This window comes from Gymnogyps californianus, chromosome 15 (genome assembly GCF_018139145.2).
Source record: "Gymnogyps californianus isolate 813 chromosome 15, ASM1813914v2, whole genome shotgun sequence".
In the NCBI taxonomy this organism is placed as follows: Eukaryota; Metazoa; Chordata; class Aves; order Accipitriformes; family Cathartidae; genus Gymnogyps; species Gymnogyps californianus.
This window is the reverse complement of record NC_059485.1, coordinates 18,425,698-18,445,413: the sequence shown is the minus strand read 5'-3', so window position 1 is coordinate 18,445,413 and position 19,716 is coordinate 18,425,698. Positions and strand designations below refer to the sequence as shown.

General features: G+C 64.9%; 3 protein-coding genes and 1 non-coding gene across 5 annotated transcripts; 2 read left to right on the top strand and 2 right to left on the bottom strand.

Moving 5' to 3' along the window:
• Positions 1 to 2,585: 2,585 nt before the first annotated feature.
• On the bottom strand, positions 2,586 to 6,478 carry MCRIP2 (MAPK regulated corepressor interacting protein 2). 2 transcript variants are annotated; one of them, XM_050905971.1, is made up of 5 exons: positions 6,427 to 6,478; positions 6,219 to 6,300; positions 4,112 to 4,239; positions 3,768 to 3,869; positions 2,586 to 3,109 (listed from the first exon to the last, which is right to left on the bottom strand). In XM_050905971.1, exons 1-5 carry the CDS (start codon positions 6,476 to 6,478, stop codon positions 3,039 to 3,041), a joined length of 435 nt encoding a protein of 144 aa, XP_050761928.1. In that variant the 3' UTR covers positions 2,586 to 3,038. The 2 variants fall into 2 exon arrangements, with proteins under 2 accessions (XP_050761928.1, XP_050761929.1); XM_050905972.1 differs by lacking the exons at positions 4,112 to 4,239; positions 6,219 to 6,300.
• A 2,082-nt stretch (positions 6,479 to 8,560) lies between these two features.
• TRNAG-CCC (transfer RNA glycine (anticodon CCC)) lies at positions 8,561 to 8,631 on the top strand. Its single transcript has one exon. It is a non-coding gene; the product is annotated as a tRNA-Gly (tRNA).
• A 153-nt stretch (positions 8,632 to 8,784) lies between these two features.
• Positions 8,785 to 12,331, top strand: METTL26 (methyltransferase like 26). Its single transcript, XM_050906141.1, has 6 exons — positions 8,785 to 8,993; positions 10,703 to 10,865; positions 10,969 to 11,064; positions 11,506 to 11,573; positions 11,822 to 11,900; positions 11,984 to 12,331. Exons 1-6 carry the CDS (start codon positions 8,785 to 8,787, stop codon positions 12,029 to 12,031), a joined length of 663 nt encoding a protein of 220 aa, XP_050762098.1. The 3' UTR covers positions 12,032 to 12,331.
• Positions 12,332 to 12,796: 465 nt separating this feature from the next.
• On the bottom strand, positions 12,797 to 15,443 carry WFIKKN1 (WAP, follistatin/kazal, immunoglobulin, kunitz and netrin domain containing 1). Its single transcript, XM_050906293.1, has 2 exons — positions 15,204 to 15,443; positions 12,797 to 14,287 (listed from the first exon to the last, which is right to left on the bottom strand). Exons 1-2 carry the CDS (start codon positions 15,441 to 15,443, stop codon positions 12,797 to 12,799), a joined length of 1,731 nt encoding a protein of 576 aa, XP_050762250.1.
• Positions 15,444 to 19,716: the final 4,273 nt, after the last annotated feature.

The following is a 19,716-nucleotide window of genomic DNA, read 5'->3' as shown; positions in this document are numbered from 1 at the left end:
GCTGGGCTTGGTGGGGTGGGTGTGAGGTGTCGCAGGGTGCCTGGGGACACTGCTGGGCTCGGTGGGATGGGTGTGAGGTGTCGCAAGGTGCCTGGGGACACTGCTGGGCTCACTATTGCGTCTATGAAAACGTTTAACCAGCAGCACTGCCCTGCAGTGTGCTATGCAGCCGCAGGACCGGTTTTGAAGGCCAGCGATGCTCTCGCTGTGCCCATGTCCTGCTCTGCTCTCCCTTTACGCTCCACACAGCTCCGACCAGAGCACGCCCATCCCGCGTCCCCCTCCTCATCCCCATCCCCTCCGCACCACGCCGGGCTGCTCCGGCAGCAGGCAGGGAGCAAAGGCACTGTCCTGCCCTTGCCCGGCCGTGGGGGATGCTGCTGGGCACGGTGCATTAGGCACCAGCGCTGCCCAGCCTGGCCTGCACCGAGTCAGAGGCAGCAACTGGGATTTCTTTTTGGCGTTTCCCAGTGGTTGGGTTGCTTTTTTTTGTTTGTTTGTTTTAAATCCATGTTGATTGTTGTCTGTCCTTAACTAGTCCCTGTGTCACCTGGGGGCAGTCCCCTTCGGGCCGGCTGCTCCGCGATCAATGCAGAGCTATTTGCACTATAGTAATACACACAATTGCACATAACTAAATGAATTAATATTTATGGCGAGGGGTGCTGATTCCCTTCTAGTGATTGCATTGTCAGGGGTTGGGTTGTTTTTTTGGGTGGGGTTTTTGTTTTGTTCCTGTGACTGACTCATTCTTTCCTGTTCCGTTTTTTTCCCTTTGCCTAATGTTGTTGTTCAGAATGATGGTGCATCATGTTACTAAGAATTTCCCTGGATCTTAACGATGTGTGTTTTCATTAGTAAGTAGCCAGCAGGTGAATGGCATCCCTGGAACACCTCGGAGCTCTTCAGAGCTGCTGGCATGGAGGGATTGCTCCCTGGGAGCATCCCTGCAGGCGGCAGAGCCAGCCGCTGCCGGGGGCACCATGCAGTGGGAAAACCCCAGCACCAGCAACCTTCCTGGGGGCAGCGCCTGTGCAAGACAAGGGGGGGATGCTTTCTGGTGGGAGGGTGCCTGGAGCCACCAGGAAGGTGCTAGGACTCCCAGTAACTGGGTTTTTTTTGGAAGGGGAGATATGGCAGCATGTAGCAGAGCCTCCGGGGCTTTGCCTGGGATGGGGAGCAGCGGGAAAGTGGTGGTTGCAGGAGGGCGAGATACCAAATTGCCACGGTCTGGCAGCACCCTGAGCACAGTGGCAACAGGCAGGACAACCAAAATCCCCCCTGGCACATGTCCCACTGGTCACCCAGCAGGTGACCCCCCTGCAAGGCTCAGTCCTGGGGCGGGTGGCACAGAGGCAGCGTAACCCCACGGTGCCCATGAACGCCATGGCAGAGCCGGTGGTAGAGGTGGCAACGGCAAGGATGGCATTGCCTGGCACCAGCCCACCACCGCTGGGGTCATCCTGGCCTAAACAAAGGAAGGCTTAAGGAAGCAGCATTCCTCAGTCACACAGTGCTCTAACAACCCTCCCCTCTCGCCAAGGCAGGAGCTGCCGGCTCTGCATGGTGCTGCTCTCTCTATTTCGGTTCCAGCCGCAGTGCCGAGTCGCACCAGCCCGGGGGCAGGAGGCAGGACCAGGATTGCTCACTGGACTGACGCTGCTGCTCGAGGTCAGCCGGGTTTTGTGCTGGCAATGTCATGGCTGCTGTTGGCAATGCTCTGGCCTCCCAGGCTGCGGTGGCCACGTGCAGTGGGAGACGCATCACGGGTGCCAGGCAGCTGCTGCTCCCCTCTGGCTGCAGTGTGGTTGTTATTCCCATCATAGGAATAATAAAGATCTTTTTTCCAGTGGGTGTTTCCTGGCCTCCTTTGGAGTCAGATAGCAGCTCCAGCCCCAGTGGGCTTGGGCTGCTCAGGCTGTGCTGGCCTCCTGCTCTCTGCCTTAAAGGGGGGACATGGGGGAAAGGGGGTGTCCTCCAAAACCTGACCTGGAAGGGCTCACTCCAGCCTGGAAAAGCCCATGGGCTGAGGGATTTTTGTGCACCAGGTGCCTCTGGGAGCAGAAGTGGGGGGTCCCCATCCCTTCCACCACTAGCAGCCACAAGCACCCTCTCTTAGCCCCATACTGCACCCCAACAGCCATGGGCAAGGGGAAGACCTTGAGCTTGGGGCTCAGAATGGCTTTTGTCAGAGCAATGACCTCCATGGCAGTGGGGGGGCTGGCCCTGGCCCCCTCATTCCTGCAGCTTTACCCACCTACATACTGCAGCCTGGCTCTGACCCACAGCCAGGGTGCTCACAGCCCCCTGCCCATGTCACCTGCAGATGCCTGGATGTTCCCCCCTCTCCCCAACATACACCCAAGGCAGCACCAGCCCCTGGCTGAGCCCAGGGAGATGAGGCAGCACTGGGACAAGGATGCAGCTCCAAGGAAGACAGGGAGATGCTCCAAGCCCTTTGCCTCCAGAGCAGCACGGTACTCACTCAGCCAGGACTCTGCCTCAAGCGTGCCCCCTGCACAGGGATGCCTGGCTCCACACCAGCCCAGGGCATGATGCTGCATCCCATCCGCTTCACAACCTCCAGCAAACACATCCTCCCCATCCTGCAACTCTCTCCACTGGCAGTTTCAGCGGTTTATTGTCTGGCGGTCCTGCTACAGCACCTCACTGTCCGCCCCGTGGCTACAGCCGCAGGGGGGGAGATCCGCTCCCTCGTCCCCAGCATGGCACCGCAGTGTCCCTGGGAGCTGGGGGCTGCAGGAGCTGCAGCGGTCCGAGAACTGGCACTTAAGGAATCCTGGCTGGGGCCGCACGCTGCTCCTCCACGCTGGGCACAGGGAGGGGAGGGGGCGTGCGGCCAGGCATGGCTGTGGTCCGGTCCCGCTGGCGTCACTGGGCTGGCAGCGTGGGTCACTTCATTTCGGTAGTCTTTTAAAAACGTGGTTCTAAAATGCCACCGAGTCTGGGTTCTGACCAGATGCTCTCAGCTTTGTTTCTCTTAAAAAAAAAGACCAAACCTAAACCTTTCTTCCCTTTTATGAGCAGTTTTCGATTTTGGCCAGAAATTGCTGTGCCCACCACTCCTCCAGGTCAATGGGAACAAAGTCTGAAAGAGAGAGGAGGGAGAGAGGAGAGCATAGCAGAGCAGCTGGAGAGTGAGCAGAGCTCCGGGTGCTCCCCCTGAGCCATACCATTTGCCACTGGAAAAAATGACATCCCAAAGCTTCCCCCACCCCTGTGCCCTGTCCCCAAAAGGCCAGGCTGGGTTTACAGGGACCTCTTCTCGGGGACTTCTCGGCTGCTGCAGGAGCCCCCAGGCTGCGTTCACAGCCCTTACTCCAGCTGCCATCAGAGAAGCATGTTGTCCCCGTCCCCGCTGCGCTCCAGCTTGGTCCTGCTTGGCCCCGGGAGAGGCAGGTCCCCATGGCAGGACCCGGCGCGATGTTGAACCCACCTTGGTGGCTGGAGAAGGCATGATTTCCAGAAGAGTCATCAACCAGGCGTCCTGCTTGCTTGGGCTCCTCCAACCGGGCACAGTGGGACATCCCCACCACAGTGCTGGGGGCCAGCTGCCCCCCAGCACCCCCCGAGCAGCCTCAGCACCAGCAGGACAGACCCAACCCAGCCCCTCTGGCACATCCAGCACAGAGATCCTCATCCGCCTCCCATCGCGGCCCTGCTCAGGTGCCTGGCTGAGCCCACACCAGCTCATTGCACCCCTGAACCCGATGCACCCCTGAGTGCCACAACGGCTTCCCACTTACTTTTCAGTCTGGGGTTGGGGGTTTTCTCTACGTACTGCACGGGGCCGCAGGCGCTCTCCCCGCTCCGGCTGCCGTCCAGCTGCTGCTGTACCTGCTGCCAGGCTGGGGAAGGGAACAGGGAGTGGATGGTTTTGGGATGGGCGATTTCCAGCCTGGGGCGGGGGGCTGCGGGAGAGGTCCAGGAGCTGGTGCAAGGGAGGGCAGGTACCCAGGCTGGGGACCCCATCCCTGCCACCAAGGTCCCCAGCACGATGTGGCTGCCTTGGGAGAGACCCCACACGCTCCAGCCCCCCTGGGATGCGACAGCGAGCGGGTGCCTGCCCCCAGGGACCCTCTGCCCTCACCTTCATAGACGAAGCGGACGTTCTCCTCGTGGGCCAGCGTGTAGCACTCCTCGGGGGCTGAGACCTGCTGCGGCAGCACCTGCGGCCTCTTGCCGTTCACTCTGTTGAAGACGAGTTTCTGGGCCGGGCTGTCGAGGGAAGCAAGGCGGGGGTGAGGGGGGCTGGCAGCTCTTCCCACCACAGTTTGGAGCAAGGACAGGGGCTGTCCAGCTGCCCTGGGTTGCTCCACAGCACGCACACTCGCCCACAGCTCTGGCGAGGCAAGGGGCACAGTTGCAGCCAGCCTGCCCCGCTCAGCCCTGTCCCCAAGGGAGGGGACCGAAAGGGACACAGCCCCCAGGGAGAGGGGGCTCGTGCACAGAGAGGGGTGCAAGCGAGGGGAGCTCCCCAGGGAAAAGCACGGGCTGCCCATCTCCCACCCATCCTCCAGCCACAGCACCAAGCGCAGTCCCTAACAGAAAAAAATCTGCCACTGAAATTGCTGAAATATCAGGAAAATGGAAGTAAAATCCAGTTAGGCACTGGGCAGGGGGATGCGCCGCGGTGCCATCCTCCACAGACCAAGCACCCAGGTTTGCTGGAGCAGCCCTAGCTCCCAGCACATCCCCAAGGTACCCCATGACTGGGACAAAACCCTCTGCGAACTGGGAGCAGGTCACGCTTCCTCAGAGCTGGGATCCCCTCCCGGGAGCAGGGCACTTAAACCAGCCCCAGCCTGGAAACAGCAAAACCAGGCAGATCAAAAGGAAAGGTTTGAGATGAGACTTGTGGGCACGTTCAATGCAAAACTTCAGTATTTTGGCTTTTCTGCCCAGCTTTGGGGCGGGACATGTCTGCAACGGCCACGTTTTTCACAGGACAAAGTCTAAGGGGCCCTGGGAGCGCAGACGGGTTATGGTTTGCAGGGCAGGCAAGACCAAAAACAGGCAGAGCCTGGGGCAGGGTAATGCACCCCAAACCACACATGGCTGGGGGGCACCGGGCAGGCATCCCTGCCTGCTGCAGGCAGGGCAGCAGCCAGGAGCATGCCCAACCAACCTGCCTGAAGGAGGGTAAGCGTGGTAGCAGGCACAGCAGTTAATTAGTGAAAGATCCCAGGAAGGAGGGAAGCTGGAAGGGAGGTTTTTCTCATCCATTTCTTGAAGCTGGAGGAAATGGGCAGAGCTGTACGGGCCCCACAGCCCTGCCTGACAGAGCGGAGCTGCCTGCTCTGCCAGGCTGGGGTTTGCCCCCAGCTCTCCAGCCAAGAAAGCATCGCCTTGAGAGAAGCAGCCATCACCCCTCCAGCTCCTTAAATCCCCTCCAACACCTGCCCAACAGCTCCAATTATTTATTCTAGGAGTTTCACCCAAAAGCTATTCCCCCCTCCCCACCTTAGAGACAAGGGACAACCTCCAAACCCTGCCGTGGGCCACCACAGCCTCTGTGGATCCGGGGCTGCAGCTGGGACCTGCCAGCCCCGGGGACCAGGCGGTTACACACCAGTCCCCGGTGCAGTGTGGCCACCGGCCCGGCGCTGGGCCAGCCAGCGGGTTTGTGCAATCGGTGCCTGCCCCGGGGCTTGCGGGTGCGTTGCACAACCCCAGCCCGGCCTGGCCCCCGGCTCTCCCCCGGCACCGGCAGACAGGCAGCGCCTGCAGGCAGCAGGATAGCCCTCCTGCCTGGGGCAGGCAGCACTCCGGGCAGCGGGATGCCCCCCCGTGCCTGTCTCCTTGGGGCAGGCAGCCCACTGCTGCCTGCACTTTGCCCGCTCCTCCGGTCACAAATCCCATTCCCCCGTGCTTTTCGGAAGCAGCCTCTACCCGAACCGCCCCCGAGGGGTGCGGGGGGACACCAACTCCGGTCCCGTGTCCGTCCCCCGTCCCCCGCGGGCAGGCCCACGCCACGAGTGTCCAGTCTCCGCGGGAAGCGGGCAGGGATCGGCAGGGCTGCAACCCTCCGCATGTCCCAGCATGCGGGCACCGAACGACAGTCACCGGCCACCACCACCACCCCCCCCCCTCCCCGCCGCCCGCGGCCCCTCCCCCGGCGGCGCGGCCCGGCCGCCCCGGTAACCTTTCCCCAAGGTCACGGCCGCCGCCGCTGCCGCCGCCGCCGCGGGGCTCACCTGGCAGGGGGCCAGGCGCCGGGCTGGAGCCGGCTCCGCAGCTCGCCCAGCTTGCTGCTCTCCACCGCCTGCTGCGTCGGACCTGCGGGCGGCGGCGGGGCGTCAGAGCGGCCCGGGATGGGGGGGGGGGGGAGCGGGAGGAACGGAGCGGGACGGTGCCCACACCCCCCCCCACCTCGCCCCTCCCGTCCCCGGGGGTCCCCGGTACCTGTGCGGCGCTGCGTGGCCAGCTTGCTGGGGCCGCGCGTCAGCGTGTACATCCTGCGGTACCGGCCCCGGGCCCCGCACCGGCCCCGCCGCCCCCGCCCGAGTGCGGCGCGTGCCCCTCGGCGGGCCTTTAACGGGCCGGGCCGGGCCGGCCGCCGCGACACGCCCCCGCCCTTAAAGGGGCCGCGCGGGACGGGCGGGGGGGGCGGCGGAGAGCGGGGGTTTGGGGGGGGGGGCGGGGCGGGGGGGGGGGGGGGGCGGTCGGTGGTGCCGGGGCGGGGGACGCGGGGAGCGGGGCAACTGCAGAGGCGTGGGAGGGGGAGGCGGGAGGCACGCGTGGGGCGCGGGAGGCGCGGGTGGGAGGCGCTGGGGACGGACGCGGGGAGGGTGGGAGGCGTTGGGGTGCGTGGGGGACACAGGGGACGCGCGCGGGACACATAGGGGGCAGACGCGGGGGGTGGGGGGGTGGGGACACAGGGGGGACACACGGGGCATATAAGGGACCGGGGGCACACGTGGGGTGTGGGGACACACAGGGGACGTGCACGGGGCACATAGGGGGGGACACATGGGACATGGGGGGGGCACATGGGACACACGGGACACATAGAGGGCACACGTGGGATGGGGGGCACACAGGGGACACACATGCAGGGACACGGGGGGGCAAAGTGGGACACAGGGATACACGGGGGGACACATGCAGGACACATAGAGGGTACACGTGGGACATGTGGGAGACACGGGACACGCACGGGACACATAGGGTGCACACAAGGGACGTGGGGACACACGGGTCAAGTAGGAGAGAGGGCACAGGAGACACGTGGGACACAAGATGGCACAGGCACGCAGGGGACACAGGAGTCACAGGGAACACAGAGGGGACATGCAGGGGGACATTCAGGGGACACTGGAGCCATGGGACGCACGGGGGACACATAGGAGTCACTCCTGGGACACAGAGGACCCAGGCAGGGGACAGCCAGGAGGTGTCAAGGCAGGGGCTGAGGTGCCACCACCATGGGAACAGTGCTGGGACGAGCCCGGTGAGCCCCGAGCCGTGCACCCTGTGACCGCCTGGGAGCCGCAGGCCACCCCACAGCACAGCAAGCCAGGGTGGGCGGCCACGTCCCGGCCACCGCGGTGACCTTTGGAGCGGGGAAGGCAGGCCGAGGTCACCCCACGTGGCGGGAGGCGCAGCCCCGGGATGTGACCCCGAGCCGGTCCCCAGCCACTCCACAGCATCGCCCGTGGCTGGGTGGCACCCAGGGTTTTGGGGACGGGCTGAGTGACAAACCCACCGGGGTCTTCAAGGATGCTCCAGCCTTGCTCCGGGGGCAGCAAAGCCACCCCACAAAGGTGACCTTGGCCTTTCCACCGCACCGGCTGCGAGGCCGCGGTGGCACAGCCGTGCCGGGGTGGGAGGTGGGGTGGGAGGGTGCCCAGCTGTGCAAAAGAGCATCCTGCAAAGCAGGGCCTGATCCTGCAGGGTGCCAGGCACCTATGGGTGCCTTGCAGGGGGGCACCCAGCAGCTGTTGGCCCCCACGCGACTCCCCCAACTCTATAGGATGCAGTCCTCGTTACTGCGCTTAAATATGACAGTCACCCAGCGGACCCCACCACCGGCTTGTCACCTGCCCTGTCACCCAGGGGGGGTTGTGCCTCAGTTTCCCCACCTGAGACCTGCCCGGGGTTTATAGGGCGCCCGTGGGTGCACCAGCACAGCCCCGAGCCTTTCCCCACTCGGAAGCCCTGAAGCCCGGATCCTCGGGCTCCGGCTGGATCCTTCCAGGCATCCATCAGTAGCGGGAGTTGTTGCAGAAGGGGTGGGGGCCGGCGGGGGTTTCCCTGTGAGCCCTGTGTGCCCAGGATTCACGCCGCGGGGTAACCCCGCTGCCCCCCTCCGGCTCCCCACAGCCGGGGCCTCCCACGCCACCCCCATTTTCCTGGGGTGTCCACACAGAGCCTTAGCCTGACCTTGTTAGGGGTGGGGGGAATAGGCTGGTGAAAGGCCCATGCGTGGCAGGAGAGCAGCGACACCCACCGCCCAACGCCACCCCTGGGGCTCCGCTCCGCCCCGCGGTCACGCGTGGGCAGGCTGAGTGCCGGCGGGGCGGCAAGGCTCTCAGCGGCGCCGCTGGTGTAGTGGTATCATGCAAGATTCCCATTCTTGCGACCCGGGTTCGATTCCCGGGCGGCGCAAAACCGTTTGCTTCCCTTTTTTCTTTTTTTTTTCCCCCCTTTTCTTTTTTTTAACACCCGTGGGAGGCTCCACCCGCGGCGCGTGGGGGCGGGTCCCCGTGGGGGCGGCTGGGAGTTGTAGTCCCTTCACTACGGCCACCGCCCGCTCCAGCCATGCAAGCGCCGCCGGCCGCGGAGCGCAACAAGGGCCCGATCCTGGAGGTGTTGCGGGAGTACGCGGGGTCCGACGCCCACGCGGGACCCGGCGTCCTGAGGGTGCTGGAGGTAGGGGCGGGCTCGGGGCTACACGCCGCGCACTTCGCCCGGGCGCTGCCGCAGACCCGCTGGCAGCCCTCCGACATCGACCCCCAGGCGCTGCGCAGGTGAGCGGGGAGCACGGGGTGGGGGGGTCCCTGGGGGGCACAGCCTGCAGCCCCCCTTCCCTCCCGACGGACCCACGGCTGGAGTGCCCGGGCTCCCCAGCTCGGTGCTGTGTTTTATTCCAGGAAAGACCCAGTAACGAACTCTCAGATGACCCGGGCTCCCCAGCTTGATGTTTATTTTTTTCCAGGAAAAAACCCCAATTATCGAACTCTCAGGCAGCCCAGGCTCCCCTGCTTGATGCTTTATTTTTTCCAGGAACAACACAATATTCAACTCCTAGACAGCCCCGGCTCCCCAAGTCAACGCTTGCTATATTTTTTCCAAAAAAGCCCCAATATCCAGCTCCCAAACAGCCCAGGCTCCCCAGCTCAGTACTTTTATTTTTCCCAGAAAAGCCCCAATATTCAACTCTCCACCAGCCCACCCCGCTACGGAGCGATTCCTGCCTGCAAAGCACCCGACCGTGCGTTGCTGAGCGGCAGTCGCCCTCCCATTACCTACGCATGGCCGCGATGCTCCACGGTGATGCCGGGCCCAGTGCCCGGCTCACCAGGATGCTGGCAGTGGCTCCCACCCGCGTGGCGGGTAGCTCGCACCCTGCTCCCGGCATCGTGCCACCCCAGCGAGCCGCGTCGGGCCGTGTTTATTTACTCCGCGTCGGTGTGCGTGGGTCCAGCCGCGGCCGAATGCCCATTCCAGGCATTGCAGCGCTGGGCTCGGAGGGCTCAGTTTCCATTCGGGAAACAAAAATAAACCCCGGCTCTGCAGCACGGGGAGGAATTCCCCCACGAAAATAAAATAAACTCGGTGGGGAGGTGCCAAAATCGGTGCCTGTACGGGGGGGGTTGCAGCCGGCATCCATCCCACCATCACCTCGCCGGCAGTGGCACCCAGCATGCGTCGCAGTGGTTAAAAATAATTCCCAGGCTGGGGCCGGGAGGCTGCGGTTCCCTGCTCCGCTGCCTCGGGAACCGAGACCTGGCTGGTGAAGGTGCCAAGCACACCAAAATCACATGGTACTGGTGCAGCAGTACCGGCAGTGTGCAGGCAGCCCGGGCGCAGGGGTGCAGGCAGCGCTGCGGGCAGCCCGGGCACGTGGGTGCAGGATGCCGTGCAGGCAGCCTGAGCACATGGGTGCTGGCAGTGTTGCAGACAAGGCGGGCGTGTGGGTGCAAGCAGCATGCAGGCAGCCTGGGCATGTGGGTGCTGGCAGTGCTGCAGACAAGGTGGGCGTTGTGGGTGCAGGCAGCGTGCAGGCAGCCTGAGCGTGTGGGTGCAGGCAGCGTGCGGGCAGCCTGAGCATGTGGGTGCGGGCAGCACGCACGCAGGCAGCTGGGAGGGCAGCGTGCTCCGGCTGCCCCGCTGAGAGGCAACGGTGAATCGGGAGGGTTTTTTAGGCGCTGGGGTCTCTCCGTCCATGTGCCGCCGGTTATCTGGCTGCTGCCGGTTCTCCAGCTGCCTGTCGCAAAGCAAAGAGCTCGGCGATACCAGCCCCCTCGCCCTGTGCAGAGCCCCTCCAGGCTGTGTTGCAAGCATAATTTTATTAGTAGACCTCAGAGATTCCACCTGGGAGATGCTGCTGGCAGCCAGCGCGGGCAGGTTTCGGGTCTGCCTGCAGCGGGTGCTGGTGGGGGGGATGCCCGGGGTTGGGGGGGGGGGGGGCAGGCGATGCCCCGGCTGGGGTTGACGTGGGGTTTGGTTGCCGTAGCATCGCTGCCTACGTGGAGGCCATGCAGGTGCCCAACGTGCTGCCCCCCATCCTGTTGGACGTCTCGCAGGGCTGGGAGACGTGGGGGGGCACCCAACCCGCCACCCTCGACCTCCTCGTCAGCGTCAACATGATGCACATCGCGGAGCTGCGGTGCACCGAGGTGAGCGGGGCAGGGCTGGAGCCGCACCGGCCCTCGCCAGGTCCCTGTCCCCTGGTCTGGGGGTCCCAGAGCCAAGGAGGGGGCTCCTGGGGGGTGTCCCCAGCCCCCTGACCCGGTCCCCACATTTCTCTTTCCCCAGGGCCTGTTCAAGGGTGCTGGGGTGCTGCTGAAGCCCGGAGGTGTGCTCTTCACCTATGGGGTGGGTGCTGCTCGGATGAGCACCCGTCTTGGTGCAGGAGCATCCTGCCGGGCGCAGGGTGTCCCTGGGGATGCTGGGGGTGGGGGGGGGCAGATGGGAGGGCAGCTCCAGGCATGGCTTGTTGGGGAGGGCTGGGAAAGGCGGGTGGGGGGGCTCGGGTTTGGGGGTCTCAGCCTTTCGGGGCACATGCTGAGCCCTGGATGGGGCGGCTTTGGCTGTTCGCTCCCAGGCCAGGAGGGATCTTGTCCTCCCTCGCCCCATCCAGGGCAGGGGCCGGGGGGCCCGCGGTGGGTGACAGGACCTGTGGTCCCTCTCAAGGGCCATGTCCCTTCTCGCTTGGCTTCTGTGCGTGGTGGGGCCAGCAGCCCATGGGCTGGGGGAGGCTCGGGGGGGACACACACGATGGCTCGTGCCTGCAGCTCCAGCTTCGTGTCCCGGCAGCCCTACGCCGTGGATGGCCGGATCAGCCCCCAGAGCAACGTGGACTTTGACCGCAGCCTGAGGCAGAGGTAGGAGGGGGGGGCTGGGGGGCCCAGGGCTCCTGGTGACCCATCCTGCCCATGCTGCCTGTCCTGCCTGTGCTGCCTGCAGCCGCAGGGAGCTCCCTCCCGGCATGGTCCTTCAACACAAGACCTAAAGCAGCGGCTGGGGGGACACCCCCCCCCCCACCTGGGGACACCCCCGGGAGATGGGGATGCTTTGGAGAGCGCAGGGGTGAGATGTCCGTCTGTCTGACCCACGCCTCCCTCCCCGGCAGCAATCCCGCCTGGGGCCTTCGGGACACGGCACTGCTGCGGCAGCTGGCCGAGGCCAACGGGCTGTGCCTGGAGAGGATGGTAGGTGCTGGGGTCTGGGGCGGGGGGGGGGATGGCCCCCGCGCTGGTGGGGACCCCCCTGACCCCCAGCTCTGTGCTTCCAGGTGGACATGCCAGCCAACAACAAGAGTCTCATCTTCCGCAAGCAGTAACCTGCCCCGATGGCACCTCCCGGCACCTCCCGGCACCTCCCGGCACGGCCGCCCCCCCCTCATTGATGCCTCCTCGCGGGGGTCCCACTGTCCCCGCGCCGGTGCCGGCTGGCCCAGAGAAGCCACCGCAGCTGCAATGGGGGGCATAGGCATGGGGGGGGGGGGCACAGCACCCCTGGGCGTGGGGGAGACGTCTCGCTCGGTGCCAGTTTCCCCAGAGGACGCTGTGCTGATGGCAGGGGACCCATCCCCCTTCCCCCCCCTGTGCCGAGACTGTGCTGCTGCTCCCCCCAATAAAGTCCTGGGCTTTTCCCCCCCGACCCCCAGCAGCTCCCTGATGCTTTCAGCACTGACACTGGGGGGGAGCATCCCTAATCCCCCCCCCCCCCCTGCAGTGCCAATGGGGGGTCAGATCCTGCACCAGGAGCACCCAGGGGTGCTACACTGGGCCCGGCGGCTTCGGTGCGGTGGAAAGGTTTTGGTGGGGGGGGGTTGGGGGGAAGCGTGGTCCTGGCAGACCTCCCACCCCTCTGCAACCCAACCCAGCCCTTTATTGCTGCTGGCCGGTCTGGGGGGGTACATGGGCAGGGGGGCCATGCGGCAGATAAATTACCGAGGAGGTGGGAGCTGGGCTGGGGCTCAGCATGGGGTTGGGGGGGAACTACACGATGGTGGTAACCCCTAGATACAAGCACTGGTGCGGGGGCTCCCCCAGGCTCCATGGTAGGCCTGTGGCCCCCCCCATCGGCACGTCCCGTCCCTCCCCTAGTCCTGGAAGCGGTTCAGGAGGTCGCAGGTTTTCTTCTCCATCAGCTCGTAGATCTTCTTCACCCGCTTGTCGTTGGCCGCCCGGACGTAGCTGCTGGGGTCCAGCGTGGCCATGCCGTCGTGCACCTCGCCCATGATGATGAGCGGCCCGTCCTCCGCCGTCATGTTGGGGCAGGGGCAGCTCCAGTCCATGTCGGTCAAGGTCACCTCCAGGTACTTGATGTTGAAGAACTTGAGGCCCATCTTCTCATCCTTGAGGACGTCCTCGAGGGCGAAGCGGGCGATGCCGGAGTCCTGGTCCTCCACGATCTCCATCAGCCGGCCCACGATGGCGAAGTCGCTGCGGCAGAGGCTCAGCACCATCTTGCTCTTCAGGCGGCAAGCCTTGCACTGCAGGCTCTTGGGGAAGGGGCAGACGTCCTCGCAGGTCTCCTTGCTCTCGAAGTTGTTGGTGTTGCCCTCGCAGCCGCCGTAGACGAAGGAGTGGCACTGCTTCAGCAGGTGGTTGTACGCCCAGCGGGGCTCCCAGTTCTGGCAGGGACCCTGCACCATGGGCAGCAGGCAGGTGGGGCGGGCGCTGCCCAGGCAGGCAGCCCGGCACTCCTCGTAGGTCTCAAAATGGTTCCTGTTGGCCCCGCAGCCCCCGTAGCGGAAGGTGAGGCAGGAGCCCTGCTTGGCATCAAAGTGCCAGCGCACCTCCACGGCCTCGCACCGCCGCCGGTCCGGCTCCTTCAGGCACTCGGCGCTGGGGAAGGGCTGGGGGCTGCCGGCCCGCGGGGTCCCCCCCGGCTCTCGCCTGACCACCGACAGCGGGAAGTCGGCACGGAGCAGCCCGGCGGCGTTCCTGGCCGTGCAGGTGTAGATGCCGGCGTCCTCGTGGCGGGCGTTGTAGATGACCAGCTGGCCGATGTTGGTGACCACCACGTTGCCGTACATCTGGTCCGGCCGCATGATGAAGTTCTCCTCCCGCTCGCTTTGCTTCTCCCAGGTGATGTCCGGCCGCGGGCGCCCGCTGACGTCGCAGCGGAAGCTGACGGTGCCGCCGGCGCGCACCGACTGGTGGAAGGGGTTGCTGTAGAGGGCGGGGGGCACCGGCACCTCGGGGCCGGCTCCCGGCGTGGGGCGCGCCGTCGTCTCCTGCGGCACGGGGCTGGTGTCGGGCCAGGTGAAGATGTGCTTGCAGGGGACGGTGGTGAGGCGGGTGCCGCGCAGGCACGCCTCGGCGTCCATGTAGCACTTGTTGTAGTAGGTGAGGCCGTCGGAGGCGCAGGTGAAGTTGGGCTCCTTCTCGCAGCGGTCCTTGCACTTGCAGACGGGCTGCCCGTCCCAGATGTCGCAGTCGGAGCCCTGCTGCGCGCACACGAAGCTCTCGCACGAGGCTGCCGGTGACAGCGCCAGCGCCGGCAGGCTGCCGTCGGCGAAGCGGGCAGCCACGCAGCTCCGCAGCCCGCACACGTTGGTGCAGCATTTCTCGAAGCCTTCGCAGTCCTGGCCGGGGGGGGGGGGAGAGGAGATTTTGGGGGGGGGGGACGTGGAGGTCACCACCGAGCCACAGCTGTGGGTGCTGCTTCCACCCCCTGTGGGGCTTTTGGGTGGGCAGGTGTCCCCTGTGCAGCCCTGTGCACCCTCAGCATCGCTGGGCTCCAGGTAAGAGCCAGATCTCCCCAGCATGGCTGCACTGGCCCCAGCCCACCCTCAGACCCCTCCAAACCCCCCCCAGGACACTTAGGGGTGCACTGCAGTGATGATGTCCCCTTATCCCCCTGGCAGACAGTGTCTCACCCCTCTCAGCTTTTGCTGGCTGAGGGGAGGCAAAACTCATTACACAGATGAATTGCAAAGGAGTCTCCCCCTGGGTCCAGGCAGCTCTAACTGAGGCGGAGGTGCTGGTGCCCCTGCTCACTGCTGTGGAGCCTGGAGCCAGGGCTCTCTGGGATGGGCAGCCCAGTCCGTGGGTGGGCTCCTGCCCTCAGGAAAAAGTGGGGGGGGGGCAGGGGAGGCTGTCCACTGCCTGATGGGGGTCCCTGTCCCAGCACACCCATTCCCCTCGTTCCAGCCCGTCGGCTGGGTGGGAGCATCCTCTGGGTGCACGGAGGGGGTGTCCTGGCCACGGGGCACGGCCCGAGGGGAGAACGTGGGGGGGGGGGGGGGCAACAAGCAGTTTCTTTGCCTGCTGGGGGCCCGGGGAGCAGCCCCGGGGCACCCCTCACGCCAGCCGACAGCAGGGGCTCGGGAGGCGAAGTTGCAGCCGGGCTGAGCCCGTTGCACCGAAACAACTGAACCGGCTGCACCACCGGGCACAGGACCTGCACCCCAAAGCATCTCCCTCGGGGACCTGGGGATGCCCCCCCTGCTGTCCCCATCCCCACACACCCCCCCTAGCCCCCGCAGCCCCCTCGCTTACCTGGTCGGCCTGGCACTCCCGCTCGCAGGTGCTCTGCGCGTCCACCCACAGGTTGGGGTTCAGCTGGTTGGGGCAGACCCCCAGGTGCCGCATCCTGCCCGGCTGCAGGCTCAGCCCGGCCGCCGCCGCCGCCGCCACCGCCAGCAAAGGCAGGAGGAGCGGGACGCCCATGGGGGCACGCTGCCGCCAACCCGCTCGCCGGCCTCGGCCCGGGTGGCCAAAATTCCCGCGAGGAGGCATCTGGCCACCCCGCGCCGCTGGCCTGGCTCGCTGGCGAGGGCTCGGGATAAATCACATTCAGGATGGAGGGGACGAGGGAGAAGGCGGGCGGGCGGGGGGACAAAGAGGAGGAGGAGAGGACCAAACCTCTGCCCTTCAGCACGCCCAGCGCCTGCCGGACCACCGGCGATGCTGCCCGCCACCTCCATCCATTGCCGCTGCTCGGCTCTCGGGGCGCCGGGGACACGGTGGCAGCGGCGTCCCTCGGCGAGAGGGGCTCAGTCCATCCCCGGCTCCCCGGCAGCACAGCGAGCGGGGCGAGTGGGGTGGAAAGGGGAGGACGGGAAGGTTGTAATCTGAATCTCCTCCCTTCCCACTGATGTTTCTGGGTGTTTGGAATGGGAAAGGCGCTGACCTCAGCCTCTAACCCCGGCGAGCCCAGCGATCGGCTGGGCAAACACGGGGGGAGATCAAAGGCAGAATGCAGAAAGTCTCCAAAGAGGGAGAGTGAAAGGAGGGGACACACACACACACACACACACACACAAAAAAAAACCCGCCCGGCCCACGGAGCTGAATTCCTGCAGGATGAGAAAACAGCCAGAGCCTCTGGTCCGCTCGGACAGGGCTGCCGGCAGGGAGACACGCAGAGCCCACGCTGCGGGGCTGCCAGGGACTGGGCTGGCCTGGGAGCCCCTCACCCCGCACCTCGCCTCTTGGCACCCACCGGCACCACGGGCAAAGGCAGCCCTGCGCCCAGGAGCGGGGTGCCGGCACCGGCTATGTGTCCACCCTGCTCATCCCCGCTCGCCAGCCAGCCAACATCCCGCGAGTGCCGCACGGCGCTGCCCGGCACAGGACCCCGGCTCGTCTGGCAGGGTGGGTGCCCACCCAGCCTCCCTGGAGGGGCTCACCCAGCCCGGCAGTGGCTCCCAGCCCTCCCTCCCCACTGATTTACGGCCAGGCTGTCTTCTTCTGAGCTGGAAGGCAGCGCCTGGCTGTGCCAGACCCCGGCGGGACTGCTCCGGCATGCTGTGCCTGGGCTTCAATCCTGCCGCTGCCTCCCCGAGCACGTCCCGCAGCCGGCCCTAAGCTGGCAGGAGCCGGCCCTGGCTCCCCGGCCAGATTTCCCTAATCCCCGGTGGAGACTGACCTGCAGCAGGAACATTTCATGGCATTTTGGGAGCATTAACTCTTCCGGCACCGGCGAAAGCCGTGACCCATCCCGCCTCAGCGCCGAGGAAGGGTCTGCAGCTCCTGGGAAGCAGCAAACCCACCCGAGGGGGCTTTGCTCTGGGGGGGGGCAGCTCAGCACCTCCAGCCTCCCCTCTGCAGGGCTGCAAACTGGGGGTGCAAGGGGTGGAGGGGGGCAAAAAAAAAGGGGGGGGAGCCTTTTCTTGACATTTTTAGGGGAGAAACCAACCCACCCACACCCCAGAGGTGTTTTTGCACAGGATGGTTTGGTGCTCCCCCAGTCTGTGGCTCCTGGGGGAAGCCCTGTTGCACCGGACCAGGCGTTTTGGGGGGGGGGGACCTCAACACCCACCATGCTGGTGCGAGCGGGACGCAGCCGCAGTGCCCCGGCACGCTGACCTCCAGCTGGTGCCGCTGACACAGCGCCGCGACCTGCAACTGCCGCCGCTTCCCTGCCCGAGCGGCCGCCGGGGCCGGCAAACGGCTGCGCTGCCGGCAGCTCCGTGCCGCCCGCGGCGCTGCTGGGGCTCCCCGGGGGCCTGAAATCCCAAAGCACGGTCAGGCCTGACATCAGCTTGCCATGACCACGCATGGAGGGCTGGAGCGTGTCCATGGCTGTGCCCAGGGTCCCCGGTTTGATGGCCAAGCAGCCACCCAAGGGTCCGGCCGACCCGGACACGGAGGGGAGGTTACGCTGCCCCGGGACACTCGTGGGGGGCTGATATTTTGCAAACAGGGAATTGGCATCAGGACGGCCTGGTCCGGGAGCTGCCGGGGGCCGTACCCTGCCTGCCCCGGCAGCCCGGAGCCCCCGGACCCACCCAGCCGACCCCAAACACCGGCTGCCTGCAGCAGAGTGATGCGTGGAGATCCTCAACCCCTAACCCCACCTCGCTCCGGCCGGGATGCAGCGTGGCAGGCTACCATGGCGCCTCGCTCCCCGAGGATGCAGCCTGGGGTGCCCCAGGGTCCTTCCGAGGGTGCTGGTGCAGGAGGGAAGGGAAGCGGGGAAGAGAAAACCCGGAGCCCAGCTTTCACCCATCCCCACGCTGGGGTCCATGTGGTCACAGCAACACGAAGAAGATGTCGGTGCTGGGGTTTGGGTCGGCTCCTGCCCCGGCGGCCCCTCTCCAGAGCCGGGGGAGCAGCCCCTGAGGGGTGACCCATGTTTCACATCGGAGCCTGAGATGCCTCATCCCCGTGTCACCGAGATCAAAAGCGGCGAGGCCGGGACAAGCGCCTGCAGGGAACCTTTGCCTCGGCGGCACGAGGCCGGCCGGCCAGATGCCGCGTGGTTGGAAATGCAGCTCCCAGTGACTCGAGACCCTCGCCCACGCCTGGGGACCCCCACCCAGCCTCTTCTAGTGCTTCTTCAGCAGAAGATGAAAGAAAAAGCAACTCTCCCCACCCTGGACCAAGCCCACAATAGACTTTCACCATCTAAAGGCTTAAAGCAGCCATAGCTTCAGTCTCTCCCAGACTGTTCGCCTCCACGCATCCAGGCACCCGCCACACCCCAAAATGGGGATTTTTCGGGATCGCTTTCAAAGATCCAAGACACAGATGGGAGTTTTACGGCTCATCTTCTCCCTTCAAGACAAGGGAGCGCAGGAAGCAGCTCGGAGGGAAGGGCACAGCGCCACATCCCCCCGCTCCGATAACACCCCGCACCCAGGGAGGGCTCCCACCCCACCAACGCACCCATGGGTAGGTGCACCCTCATTTTCAAGCATCTCGGGTTCAGTCAGATGAAGGTCACCATTTCTTCACAGCCTGCACGGTACAACCCCGCAGGGGACAGCGGCACCAACCCAAGACACCCTCGAATCGGGACGGTGGGTTCGGAGAAACACACTCAACTAGGAAAGACCTGCACCAGCCCAGAGCAACCAGCTCCCTCCTCTTTCCCCAAGGAACAGGGACCCCTAAAGCTCTTCTAGCCTTTCCCCCGACGTTCAGGCTGTTTTCTTGCCCTGCTCTTCCCCAGCAGAGACAGCTGCAGCAAAGGCAGCCCCTGCTGCTCCAGCATAATGGGCTCCGGCTGTCCGTACCCCACCTGAAACCACACACAGCCTTTGTTTCGGCTCTGCCGGCAAGAGGGAACAGACACTTCCAGAACCCCCCTGAAAAGGGGAGAGGGGGGGAAAAAAAAAGTCTCCGTGACTCTTCCCTGACCAGGCTTTCACCTTAGCTCCAGGGTTTTCCAGGCTGCAGACACTATCTCATTTCCCCCCTGCCCCCTCCCAGCCCCGGCAATTACTACTTAAGCTGTTAAAACAAGCGTGGCCAGTCTGGTACGAAGTGGAAAATCTGATCCTAGGGAAGCGAGCAGGCAGGGGAAAAGGGAGGTCACGGGGAGGTGGGCTGGGAGCGAGAGAGAAAAGGATCAGGCGAGGAGAAGTTTCCCTCCACCCCAGGAGCAAACCCCCCTTCTTTGGGGCTCCCGGCCCCAGCCGATGCCTCTGAACGCCAGCCCCAGCCACAGCCCGATGTGACACGGGTGCTCCGAGCTCCCTGCGGCATCTTCTCCATTTCAAAGTCACATTTATCCCAGGCTGACTTTCAGCTTGTTCCAGTCTGGGTAGGATGGATGAAGGCTGCCGCAGCACTCGGTCCTCGCTCCCCCGGGATCACCCGGACCCAAAGAGGCGATTTAAGGCTTCGACTGTGCTTGCAAAACTCGTCCCCGTGTACCAGGGACTGCGCACAACCCCACGCAAGCTGCTGGGGAGCCTGGCTTCCTACAGCCACCTACGCTACTAAAGGTGTAGCAGACAAGTCTGCGTTTTCTTAGAGCTCCACTACCCAAAAATCAGCAATTCTGTGAGAATCAAGCCTTTACTAAGAACAGATTTCGCTTCTGCATGTATAGAGAAGGGCAAAAAACCACCCGAGCCAGGAATCATGACTTTAAGATTCCCCAGAAAATGTAATATGAATTATTTTGTGGATGATCTGGAAGTGGCAATACACACCTGTACCACAAGCAGCCCCAAATCCCCAGTTTTGGGCAAAACTACCACCTTTTCCCTTCAACCTCTTCCCAGCCCACACGAAAATTGATACAACTTCTCCACCTTTCAATGGGTAGTTCAAAACA